Raw genomic sequence first — 12,831 nt, 5'->3', positions numbered from 1 at the left:
TGGCAAAAAAATAAAAGAGGGTCACCGAAACGTGCTAAGAGAAAATGGCACTGTAAACTTGGGGGGGGTGGGGGGGGGGGGGAAGGAGGGAAAAAAAAAACAGAGAAAAGGAAGAAAAAGGAAGAAAAAAGAAGGAACCCAAGCCCAAACCAGGAAGCAAAGGAAGAGTCGGTCGCACTGGCCCCGCGGTGCTCCGCAGTTCGCGTTCCTGGCGAGCGGCGGGGCCGCGGGCAGCGCGGGCAGCGCGGGCAGCGCGGAGCGGGGGCGCCGCCTGCCGCTGCCGCAGCGCACCGCCAGAGGGCGCCCGCGCTCCACCCTTGCGCGGCCGCCGCGCCCGCTCTGCGCGCCCGCGGCCCGGGCACCGCGGCTCGGCCTCGGCACCGCAGCCCCGCGGGCACGGACGGGCTGCCCGCGGAACCGACGCACGGGAGGAGGGGCGAGGGTGTCTGGCGCGGATGCGGGAAGCAGCCACTGCCCCTCTGTGCCCCTCCGCAGGATGAGGCTCTGTCTCTATGCTGCCGCTCAGCCCCTGCCAGGCCCGGCCTCCTGCCTTCCTGTACTCTCTGGCGAAGGGCTTTAGCTGCTGTCTGTTCGTGTGCGTGTGCGTGTGCGTGTGCCCGGGCCTTTCCCGCCTTTCCCGCCTTTCCTTGGGCTGCACGGGGGTCCCTAAGCCTCCCCGAGTTCCTAAAGGCTGGGCCCGGGGCCGCCTTTAGGGGCCCCTGCCCGGGCAAGGCTGTCCTTGCGGGCACAGGGCCCGTTGGGGTGCTCACATGCGGGGCAGCCGGGCTGGTCAGCGAGACAAAGCGAGTTAATCGGCCTGGAGGCGGGGGGGTGGTGGAAGAACGGGGTGTGATGGGGAAGGAGCCTGAGATGCCTTTTATGTAACCACAAGGATTTTTTTCTCAATTCGCATCAGACGGTCACACGTGGCTCTGGCTGGGCCTGTATTATATTTCACCTACATTTTTCGTCTCTCTCCAAAATAGGGCGGACTCGAACTCCTGAGGGTTTCTCTCCAAAAATCTGATTCCCACTGCAGGACGAAGCGGAAAACAGAGGACTGGAGACGACGCTTCTTGGGGCACGGGGGCCGGCGGGGGTGGCCGGCCCGGGCGGGGGCAGCGCCGAGCCTGCTGGGCAGCGCTTTTCTTCCTTCCTTCCTCCCGGAGAACAGGGCTCGTTTATTTCGGACCGAGTCCCCGAGCGATGCTAACCGTTCACCCACAGATTTTTATTTTTTCGCCCCCCTCCCTCTCTTTGCCTCGGTAATGACGTCCACCAAGGGTGAAATGATGGAAAGTATATTCATAGGCATGATTTCCATTAAGTATCAATTAACCTGGAGCCTCAGCCATGCGTGCAAGGCGTCAAGGGTAAATGTGCATCTCATTTCCCAGCGATCTGCTCGCCTGGAAGGAAATGACCCGGAGGGCCCGTTGGCAAGGGGGCCCTGCCGCTGCACGGTGCCGCCCTACGGGCACCCCACTGTCTTCGCCTGCACCCCGGAGCCCCTGCGGTGGGCATCGGCTCTCTCTGAGGGGCTCTGCCCTCGCCGGCCGGCGGTGCAGGCCGCGCTGGGGGCAGTACAGCCCCGGTGATCCGGGCGGCGTCGCCCCGGGCAGCGCGCCCGCGGTTATCGCGCGGGATCTGCGCGGCCGCCTCGCCCCTGCGCGGCGGGGGTTTCAGCGGCTCCTAGCGAGCGCACACCGGAGGGGGGAGCGGGGGTGCCGCGGCCGGGGTGGATCCGGGCAGGGCTGGGCCGAGTTTTTTTCTTGCCCGAGGAGCGGCACATGTAAACTGAAGCCAAAAGTCCCCCCTGAGCTCATGAGCGTGTGTGTGTGTGTGTGCGTGCGCGGGCTGCTGTGTGCCTAATAGGAAATAGTAAAAGCAGTGAGGCAGGTCATTTTGGGAGCGATTATAATCCAGTCCTGGTCACCACATACACGGAGAGCAGGAGCGGGGAACGCACGGGCCAGCGGCGGCGGCGGCGGCATGAGCGCGGCGTAGAGGCACCGGCGGCGGCGGCGGCGGCGGCGGCGGCGTGAGCAGCGCCCCGTGCCCCCGCCCGCCGCTGCCCCCTCCCCGATGAGCTCCTACTTTGTCAACCCGCTCTACTCCAAGTACAAGGTGGCGGCGGCCGCGGCGGCGGCGGCGGCGGGGGAAGCCATCAATTCCCCGTACTACGACTGTCACTTCGCACCCGAGGTGAGCGGCCGACACGCCGCCGCCGCCGCCGCCGCCGCCGCCGCTCTGCTCTACGGGAACGGCGCGGCCGCCGCGGGCTTCCCGCACCCCGCGCCCGGCGGGGCGGGGGGCGGCGGCGGCGCGGCCCCGGACTTTTACCACCCGGCCGGGGGGAGCCCCACGGCCGCCTACCAGCCGCCTCCTCCTCCCCCCGCTGCGCCTCCGCCTCCTGCCCCCTGCAGCGGGGTTACCTGTCACGGGGAGCCCGCTAAATTTTACGGATACGATAACTTACAGAGACAGCAGATTTTTACGACACAGCAAGAGGCCGAGCTGGTACAATATCCTGACTGTAAATCGTCCAGTGCTAATATTGGCGAGGAACCAGACCACTTAAATCAGAGCTCGTCTCCTGCTCAAATGTTTCCCTGGATGAGACCACAAGGTTGGACGCAGTCAAAAATTTGCTTCCATCTCACGTCTGAGTTTGAAACTTTCTTTTCCTCCTCCTGCTTCTTTCTCGCTGACTCTCGCTCCCTGCCTCTGTCTCCCTCACTCCCTACCTCTCTCACCGCGATTCCTATCACCGCGGTGGCTTGCGATAATAAAGAGATGCAGTGAGCAAGCAGAAACCTCTGCAGCAGGCAGCTACCGACCCAAGAGTAGCCTTTGAGACGCCTGTCGGACGCTGAGGCGCAGCTGACGCGCTCGCCTGTCTCCCGTGGCCGCTGCCTGAGCGGGAAGGGTGCGGGGTCGGGAAGGGGGTGGTGTGTAAGATGATAAAGTGACCCCGCAGCATCCTATGCAGAAGGACAGCTGAGGCGCTTCGTGCATTTACTGTCGCTGTGTTCCTCTCACTCAAGTGCAAAGCTCTAGACTCCTCTGTGCCCTCCGCTTTCTCTCCCTGCGGTTCTGTGGGGCTTTTCTCGAGGGATTCCGGGGGCACCGGAGTCCTCGCTGCCTGCCTGCGCCTTGTTTTGAACGGCCACAACAACCTCCAAACCCCTGTGTTTTTGTTTTAAACAGCAGCGCCGGGTAGGAGGAGAGGAAGACAAACATACAGTCGATTCCAGACTCTAGAGCTGGAAAAGGAGTTCCTATTTAACCCCTATCTGACCAGGAAGAGAAGGATCGAGGTGTCCCACGCACTAGGACTCACCGAGAGGCAGGTAAAGATCTGGTTTCAGAACAGGAGGATGAAATGGAAAAAAGAGAACAACAAGGACAAATTCCCCGCTTCCAGACAGGAGGGAAAGGAAGGGGAGGCCAAAAAGGAAGCACATGATCTGGAAGAAGACAGAGCTGAAGGCCAGACGAATTAATTTTTGCCCCAAATGTCTTTGTGAAAGTCAATCAAAAATAAGCAGGGCTAAAGCCCGACATCTCGGCTCATCCACACCACTACGTGATCTTGTCGTGGGACGAGTGACCCCATGTCCATCCGTTTGACATTTCCCTGCTTCGGGTGCTTCACTTGTTTGTGCTTTTATTTTGTTTATTAGTGTATCCAGAACAATCTCTAGATTTAACATTTCCTCTACTTATTTTTTCGAATTTGATACAGAGTTTCTAGCAATAAATTTCTAATGATATACATATATATATATATATTTGCAATCTTAAAAGACGGTGATTGTGGGAAACGACATAAACTTCCTAATAATAAATATTAATAAGTAAAACATTTAACAATGCTTTATTAATCAAGACAAGTGCACTTGTACTATTTTAATTCTTGTTTTTATCTTATGTTGAATAAATTAAATTAATAATCTGGAAGAAAATATCATAGGAATATATTTAACCTTCTTCTATAATATTTGATTAAAATAAACTGAATTTATTCAATTATAAAATGTATTGGCCTCTCTATATTCCTTTAGTAATCTACTCCTCAAGGAACCTTCTGAGTCTCCCCCATCTCTCCTCCGATGCTGGGTGTTTCTGCGGGGTCTGGGATTGGCACATTGTGTAGAAAACCTGCTTTTTGCTCCCTGCCCAGAGCGCTGCGGTGCCGCGGTCCAAGCAGCGGCCAGCGGGGACCGCAGCCTCACCTGCGAGCGGAGCGCAGGCGGCGGGCCGGCCCCGGTGTGTGCCGGGGCCCTGCTCCTGTTCCTGCCCCGGTGTGTGCCGGGGCCCTGCTCCTGTTCCTGCCCCGGTGTGTGCTCCCGCCTGCTCCTGCCCCGGTGTGTGCCCGGGCCTTGGTCTCCCCTGCTCCTGCCCCGGTTTGTGCCCGGGCCCTGCTCCCGCCTGCTCCTGCCCCGGTGTGTGCCCGGGCCCTGCTCCCGCCTGCTGCTGCTCCTGCCCCGGTGTGTGCCCGGGCCCTGCTCCCGCCTGTTCCTGCCCCGGTGTGTGCCCGGGCCCTGCTCCCGCCTGCTCCTGCTCGGTCCCGGTGTGTACCCGGGCCCTGCTCCCGCCTGCTCCTACTCCTGCCCCGGTGTGTGCCCGGGCCTTGGTCTCCCCTGCTCCTACCCCGGTGTGTGCCCGGGCCCTGCTCCCGCCTGCTCCTGTTCCTGCCCCGGTCTGTGCCCGGGCCCTGCTCTCCCCTGTTCCTGCCCCGGTGTGTGCCCGGGCCCTGCTCTCCCCTGTTCCTGCCCCGGTTTGTGCCCGGGCCCTGCTCTCCCCTATTCCTGCCGCACCCCGGGCTGCGGGCCGGCCGTGCGGGAGAGCGCTGCCGCAACCACGGCCCTGCCCTATGGAGCCGTTTGCTGTCAGCCCGGCTGCAGGGAGAGCCCGGAGAGCGTTCCGGCCCCACGCCATCCCCAAGGGCTGCTCCAAGCAAACCACGGCCAAAACGGGCCCAGCCTCCCCGGAGGATGGCTGACAAGCAGAGAAATACGAAGCTTTTGCGACCTTGCGTGGGGGTTTCTAGAGGGCTGTAATTCTTAGGAGTCCCAAACCATGCGTAGACCGAGAGAAAGATGTTTCTGCCCCTAAATATTATCATATGATGCGTTTCCCAGCGGAGGCCGCAGCTGAGGATAGAGCCTGCCTCACGGTTCCCGCAACCACGGGAGGAAAGGTCCGCTCTGATTAACAAAACAATCTAATTTCTCTCTGCCCTCCCTCCTCTTGCTCCCGTTCCCGGCAGGGTCCCTCAGAGCGCGGTATCAAACAGGACGGCCGAAAGCAGTCCTTTTTAGGAGTAGCAGGCAGAGGGTCGAGGGATGAGGTATAAATCTCTACCAAGATTTTTGCGTCATTTTTTTCCCTACCGGCTGACGCTCCCCTGAGTAATGGCTCCGTGAAGGAAATCGAATGGACGCGCCAGAAACTGCGACAAACACGATATATAATTCTATTTTCTGCCCAGAAACGAGGGTGATTCCGACGAGGCCGGGGCTGAGCCGAGGCCTTGCTCGGAAAATCCCAGCCCGGTTCCCGAGGCGGTGCCGCCCGCCGCTCTGCCCGCCCGCCGCTGGGCCCTTCTCTCGCAGCCACCGCTCCGCTCCGGGAACGCACCCGGCGCGCCGGGAACCGCCGTCCACGGGGATGGGACCTGTGGGGCGGGTTTGGTTCATTTCGTTTCCCTTCCTCTTCCCCGCTCCCCACCACCGAGGCAGGCACGTTTCCACTGCTGCAAAGCGCCAGCTCTGGAGGGAGGCACGAGCGAACGGAGCTATTGTTCTCGGTTTTATTTTAATCGCCTAGTTGGCTTAAGGTTGTAAACAAGGGGAAGCTGCAACAAAGCAGTGAAATAAACATTTTTGCTGCATGGATTTGCATAAATACACCGGCATCCGTAGTGTCAAGGGAGGATGTGGGGCTGGTAGATGCGCGTTTAAAGTAACCCGCAAAACCCGCAAAACCCTCTGGCTTTTCAAAGCACTGCTCGTGCTAGTGGCACCGACATATTTGGTCTGCGGGCAGGAAAAGCCTCTCGCTTTTGCTGCGCTGGCGGCGGAGGCTGGACTCAACACGGTTCCGGCGGCCCTGCTGCAGGAAAGCCGTGCCGGTGCCGCCCGCTGCCAACCCGGGCTGCCCGCACGTCGAGGACCTTCACACACCAGCGGAGCTCTCCTTAGGCTGGTGTTTGTCCGGAAAAGAGCTGCTGCGGTAGTTGTTTTTAATTATCAGACAAAGAATAAAATTAAAATATTCCTGAAGAAGTTTCCGTTGCGTTGCTCTCCTAGGACCGACTGGGAACGCAGCCACGTAGGCAAAAACTGACTTCCCTGAGTCCTCAGAATTAGCCAAGGCCTAGTGGTAACTGGAATCGCCTCTGTCTTACTCATTAAGAATAACAAAACATCGCTATAGTTGTTAAGGCATTTACCCTCATAGCCTGGCATCTGTATCTCTCCCTCGGTTTTACTTGGAAACTTGCTAAGAAAAAAGATAACGGAGTCAGGAATTGACCCAGGCGGCCACCGAGTCCCCTGTAAAACCAGAGCCATCGGACTTTTGGCCAGGAAAAGCCGTAGCTGCACGGGTTGCGGCGGGAGAGGCGGCGAGAGGCCGCCTGAGACGGGCGCGGAGTGGATGTACCGCGCCTTTGGTTTCCGCGGAATTTCTCCGTTCCCTTGAGGAGCAGCTCAGCGCGGCCGTGAGTGCCGCAGAGACACCACGAGAGTTGCCATGGCCTCCGCCGAGGCAATATTCAAAGGTGTGCAACTGCCTGAAGCAGCGTGTTAAAAAGATCCAGCCTCGATCCTACATCTTTAGGCGTGTTTACTTTTGTTAGCAGTTACAACCAGCACGGAGGTCACGGATTGAGGGCTCTGGCTATTCCCTGAAACAAAACTTGAGCAAGAAACATCCACACTACTCCGTCTCCGAGCCGAGTATTCCTAGTGGACACAGGCCCATTTGATTTTTTTTTTAGAATACTTTCTAGGAATTGGATTTTCCCTGTAGGTGCCCCGGGAAGGTTTTATCGGGGGCGGAGGCAGCCTGCCCTGGGCGCGGTGACAGTGCCCGGCGCAACCTGCGGGAACCGCACACTGCGGGGTGGGGAAGAGCCTCGGAACATTTTTATGTCGGCGACGGCTTCCGCTTCAGTAGTGGGCGCTAAAGCAGATGTGGTTTCTTTTAGTGCCCGGCGGAGCGGTGGGGAGGGGTGGGAGAAGAGGGTGGGGATGCGGGTTAAGCCCCCTTTCGTTTGGCAAGAAACGGATCCTTCGGTACAGTGCCCTGCCCCTCTTTATGCGGTTCCGCGACCGCTTGCCCCTCTCTCCGCGGCCCGCGCGGATCTCCCGCGCCCCGGCCGTGCTCGTGGGGCTCCGCTACCGCGCCCGTGGCGCGCAGGCCGAGGGCAGGCGGGACCGAAGCCTCAGTAAAAGCGCAGCGCGCAGGCGAAAGAAACATGGCGCTGGGAAGCAGTATGTGCAAAATCCGCAAGGAATTGCAGTAAATTCCTTTTTGTTTGAAGAAAATTTACAACTTGGTAATAGACCTTTTTATGACCTATTTGGGCTTGTCATTGGCTGCGGCTGGTCATGTGCAGGCAGCGAGCGCTTTCATGGCCTTTTCCTGATTTCCCTGGCGAATTTCCCCCCGCATTCTGCCTTCAGAGAGCCTCAGCCCCTCTTTTTCTAACCTTTGTCTAGGCTGAGGTGTATGGCAGTCGCCCTCATATTTGTGCCCCGCTCCCCCAAACCCGCGGCCGGTCCCGCCGCCGCCGCACTGACGCTTCCCCGGCCCCGCGCCGCCTCCTCTCCCGCGCCCACGGAGGGATGCGCGGAGACCCGCGCCCGCCGCCGCGCCGCCCGCAGCCCCTCGCTCTTCTCCCACCGTTCGATGCCCCCGCTGCCGCTATCTCCTCCGGCACACGGATTGCTACACGGGTGCAAAATGGATTACAGCGACCCTCCCGGGCTTCTCCGCAGGCGGGCAATGCCGCGAACTGGTAAGCACTGAGTTCCCCTCGGGCTGCTGGCCGGTACTCCGCGATATGCGGCACGGCACCGGCTCCGCTGTCCTCCCGTCCCTCTTCATCACCTGTCCCTCGAAAACCCTTCTTCTTCCATTTAGTATTGCTATTACTATTATTACCGCTATGATTGCTGTTGTTGTTGTTGCTATTGTAATTGTCGCTGGTGTTATTATTACTAATAGTGGCTGTGGGCATGCCGCACAGTGAGAGCGGCTGTTGCGCGCCGTCTCTCGCGGAAAACACGCCGCGGGCCGCGATGTCTGGGTGTTCCGCGGTGAGGGGCGGAAGGCTGGGGCGCAGTGCGCGCAGGCAGTGCCTCTCCTGCCGGTGGGGTTTCTCCCCATATAAGGCCCTCTGCTTTTGGGATAGTTTTTCGCCCTGCCAGTCTGAAGCATGCTGTGGTGATGCTGTAGTTTGTTTCCCCCATGGCGGAAGGGCAGTCGAGTAACTTTAAAGCCTAACAGGTGTTTTCGCAGGAGAACCGGGGTCAGAGCTCCCGCGGGGGCGGAGGGCGCGGGGCGGCTCCGCCGAGCCGGTCGAGCCGGGGGCTGTGCCCGGGGCCAGTCCCGGGAGCCCTCGCCTGCCCCGCAGGGACTTTTTGTAGCATCCTTGTCCCGCTGCAGCGCGGAGCCAGGGCTGCGGCTCCGAGCTGCTCGGTGGGCGGCACACGGGCCGGGCTCGGCTGCCGGAACGCGGGGGCGGCTGCGCGGAGACACGGCCAGGAGGGCACGGCCGCAGTACGGTACTACCCACGTGCAAATCATCGAGGGCTAGATGGAGGACAAACTCTCGGAAATAAACCCAACAACAAATCCTTGGGTTTATTTTAAAATGTGTCGAGGAGATAGAATAGTTAACTATTCCTGCGTTACCCATATATGTATATGCATCCATATTCACCTTACCTATATTCATACATATATATGGTATCCACACATCCATTTCTCTCTGTAGAACACATATTCTTTGGGACTACGTTGTTGTGAACGTATATATGCTTTACTCATTCCATCTTCATTTTCAAACTGCTAGTGCACGGTGGAAAAGCCGTCGTTTGGTATTTAGCGTTCACATCGATGCTCGGTGGCTGCAGTGCACCGTGCTGTTGCACTGCAGGAATTTACCCACTCGCCATTTACCCCGAAAGCAGCCAGTTAATCAACGGCAAAGCAGAATGCCCGACTACACAATACACGGTGAGGGTGGAAAGGTGCCAGTCCTGCCCCGAGTACATATTTTGAACCCACAGAAGAAATTGTTCTTTAATCCACCCCCGAGCACGCCGCAGCCTCTGAGCCCGAGCCCCGCTGCAGTCAGCGATAAGATCCCTGTCCCCCACGCTCTGCCTGTTTGCACGAGCCGGCCGCCCTGCGCTCCTGCAGGACTTGGGGATTATTTGGGACGAGTCGTTTTCAACATAGCAACAGTCTTCAAGAGTAACGTGGAAAATATGCGCTGCGTTAGGTTTCACTCTCAGAATCCCTCCTAGGTGACACAGTAATTATGGCTACTTGACTATAAATCTCTCCAAAAACTTCGGAAAATCTCGTCCTTGAGTTGTTTTGAAATTATTCGTAGCCTGGGGAAAAAGAAAAAAAACAAAAGCAGGATGTTCTAACGAATTCTAATGTGTATGTGTGTGTCTGCGGGTCCATCTGCTGACACATACGGATATACACATGCATTTATGATTCCACTGGTTCATGTGGGAATTCAGCTTTTTTCTAAATGGCTTCCTTCCTGGCTTGCTTTTGCTCTTATTCTTTTCCTTATCAGATGTATGTATGTATGTATGTATTTATTTATTTATTTATTATTAACATTCAAGTACACATGGGTCTGTTCATGTTGTTAAACATACCTATGGAATTGTAAGTACTCATAGCAAATAAATACGCATTTATATATATTATGACACATATATATTTATATGTACATGTTTATATATATATGGCACATATGAGGACTGTATTTTTATATCTATTTATACACCTCTAAAACATGGTATGAGTATAGATGTGTTGGTGTGCTGAAATTTTTGGAGTACAAGATTCACAGTCAAATGTCTTGCACTTGCTTCTTTTCCTGATGTGTTTAACAGAATTTTACTCTTTTTTTTTTCTTTTCTTTCCTTTTTTTTTTTTTTTTTTTTGTGTGTGTGTGTGTGTGTGTGTGTGTGTGTGTGTGTGTGTGTGTTGAAAGGAAACAGCCGATCCCCAGTGCACCCTTTACTGACGCACGGGCAGTATAAAAACACCATCATCACAAAGCAGCTGGCAGGAAGCGGCAGCCCCCTGTCCCTGACAGTGCCGGGGTACCGCTGGCACCCGCTGCCATTCGGGAAGCCAGGTTGGCTCCCGCTAAGCTGCTGCAGGTTGCATGGAAGAGAAGTGCAGCCTCTGTTCCCCCAGCCTGGCAGGGCTTTGGTGCAAGGAAGGGGATGCGTTGTGAACTGCGGGCCCGGGAAACCCGATAAGACTAGGCGAAGATAGGCATGTTGGTTTTGCGTTCTCAAGAACTGAAAATCCCGTCGATTCATTTTCTCGTTCCCCCCAAAAATATGATTCCCACAGGGTGTTTTATGTGCGCTTGGGACAGAAAAAGAAACCCGAACAAAGACGGTATTTCACCCCTCGGTTGGCAGGCAGCTGTTAAAGGTATTTACTGCTCTACTGCAGTGCGGCACTCAATGCTGCTGGAGCGGGAGAGGAAAAAACAGGAAGTGAAAGGAAAAGATGAGGCGCAATAAACATTGCAGCAGGTCGTGGAGGCCGGGCGGGGCGCGGAGGAAGGGTCTCTGCGAGAGACAAGAGGCAATAAAACTGCATTCAGCGGCAGCAGGCTCTGCCCGAGCCCAGCGCTCGCCTCCCATCACCCGCGGGGGAGGGTGCGGCGGGCAGGGGAGGCGGCCCGCAGCGCCTGCCCAGCGCCCCACGCCCGGAGCCATCCGAGCTGGAGCCTGCCGGAGTGCAACGAGGGGCGGCGGGGGTTCCCTCAGCCGCCCGCCTGGCCTGGCTCCGCCGCATCTGTCCGCGTGTGGGCGCACGCCCCGACGGAGCGGGACGCGGTCACCTGCCCGCGGCTCCCCCTCAGGGCCGCCGGGCCGGGCCGCGGAGCGACCGCCGGGGGCGCGACAGGCCCCGGCCGCAGCCACCAGCCCTTCTGTCTCACGGCCTCTTCCAGGAGAAGGCGCTGTAGGACAAGCCTGGCCGCTCTCCCCTCCGCGGGGCGAGGGGCCCACCGCCCGCCGCCGGCCCCGGGACCCGTACCCTGCCGCCCGCCTGCCCGCGGCAGAGGCCCGCCGGCGGCCGGGGGACACGGGCGGGGCTCCACCGCCTTCCTCGGGCGCCTCAAGCCGCGACCCGGTTGTCCCACTCCCTCCAGCGCCGCGATTTCCCGTCTCACCCGGGTCCGCAGACCCCGGCGCGCCCTCGCTCTCCCTGCCTGACCCGCGGTGCCGCAGGGCTCCCCCCGTGTGCCCCGCTGCCCTCCCGGTCACCAGCCCGCGCTTTGATGTCGGGCACCCGCCTCTTCCCTCCCCGTTCCTTTGATGCGGGTGCCAGAGCACCCTCCTTCCCGCCGGCTCCCTTCCCGCGGGCACAGCCCCCGGCCCCCGCACACCCTCCCTTGCCTCCTGCAAGCCGGGGCCCGGCAGAGCTCCCTGCCTCCGCCTCACCTGTTGCCTGCAGGCTTCACCTTCCCCAGCCGTGCCCGGACACGACCCTGGCGGCACCCACCCCCACGGGCCGTGCCTACCCCGGCGGGACGCTCCCACGGCCCACGGCCTCCCCTCCCTGCCCCGCACTCCTCGCCCTCTTCCCCCGCGGACCCGAGGTGTCGCCGCCGCTGCCCCCGTTTGATGTTGAGGCGCGGCTCGACGCCGCCCTGCCCGCTCCGGGCCTCCGCTGCCGCCGGATCTGCCTGCGGGCGTGGGGTGCTGCAGGCAGGGAACTTTGCATGCCCACATCCTGCTCTGCGAGGGCATGGGCGACGAGGTGACTCTTGAAAAGTCGGGGTTATGATAAAAGCGAAGGGGCAAAATGCGTTGGACGCTATCAAGGTGCTTAGTAGGTCTTCAAAGTCAGAGATGGAGCCTGTAATTTTCTGGCAGTGTGGTCCTCGGGGTAGGATGCCAGTCGTCATGTCTGTCAAGTCGCACTGAGAGCGATGGCGGCATGCACATGTGATTCTATTCCCCCAGCCTCTTTATCACAATTACCAGAGGGAAACCGATTGTTACTGTGTTGTGTCATCACACCTCTTATCTGTCTCCAGATCATCAGCCCCAAATATGAAAACTTGCATAAAACCCTAGAGAATGAACTGGCCAGAGCTTCAAAGTCAAATTTCATATCTGCATTTTAGAATAGGAAATGTGAAAATCGTTCTAATTCCCACTTCAAAAATCTCATGGCTAGAATTACTCAGTTACTGAAACATTTGTCTTGTCCTTAACTGAGAGGGAGCTGTATCTCAATCATCAACTCCTCACTATCTCACAGCCTCATCTTTCACAGCCCCATGTCCTGGACACGTGTGTCTGAAGCACATGCCCAGCCCGGGCCACCCCATTTGCCAGGGGCTGTCACTTCTGCAGCCTGGCTGCCATGCCACCTGCCTGTCCATGGCTCCTCTCCTCCTGCACATTCCAGGCAGTCTCTCATCTCCAAACTGTGGCCTTCTCTTGCCCACGAGACAGGCCAAGAGAGCTGAGGCGATCACAGACACTGAGGGAGGGATGTGATGCTCGCAGTACTGCACAGGGCCTGGAG

At 58.3% G+C, this 12,831-nt stretch overlaps 1 protein-coding gene across 3 annotated transcripts; it reads left to right on the top strand.

The window, feature by feature from the left end:
* Window positions 1-2,085: 2,085 nt before the first annotated feature.
* On the top strand, window positions 2,086-3,542 carry HOXD8 (homeobox D8). Of its 3 annotated transcripts, XM_054636631.2 has the most exons (3): window positions 2,086-2,205; window positions 2,482-2,629; window positions 3,211-3,542. In XM_054636631.2, the coding sequence occupies exons 1-3, from the start codon at window positions 2,086-2,088 to the stop codon at window positions 3,504-3,506; spliced, it is 564 nt and encodes a 187-aa protein (XP_054492606.1). In that variant the 3' UTR covers window positions 3,507-3,542. The 3 variants fall into 3 exon arrangements, with proteins under 3 accessions (XP_054492606.1, XP_054492605.1, XP_054492604.1); XM_054636630.2 differs by having other exon boundaries at window positions 2,086-2,629; window positions 3,214-3,542; XM_054636629.2 differs by having other exon boundaries at window positions 2,086-2,629.
* The last annotated feature ends 9,289 nt before the right edge of the window (window positions 3,543-12,831 follow it).

This window comes from Agelaius phoeniceus, chromosome 7 (assembly GCF_051311805.1).
Source record: "Agelaius phoeniceus isolate bAgePho1 chromosome 7, bAgePho1.hap1, whole genome shotgun sequence".
NCBI classification, from domain to species: domain Eukaryota; kingdom Metazoa; phylum Chordata; class Aves; order Passeriformes; family Icteridae; genus Agelaius; species Agelaius phoeniceus.
This window is presented reverse-complemented; position numbering and strand designations above follow the sequence as displayed.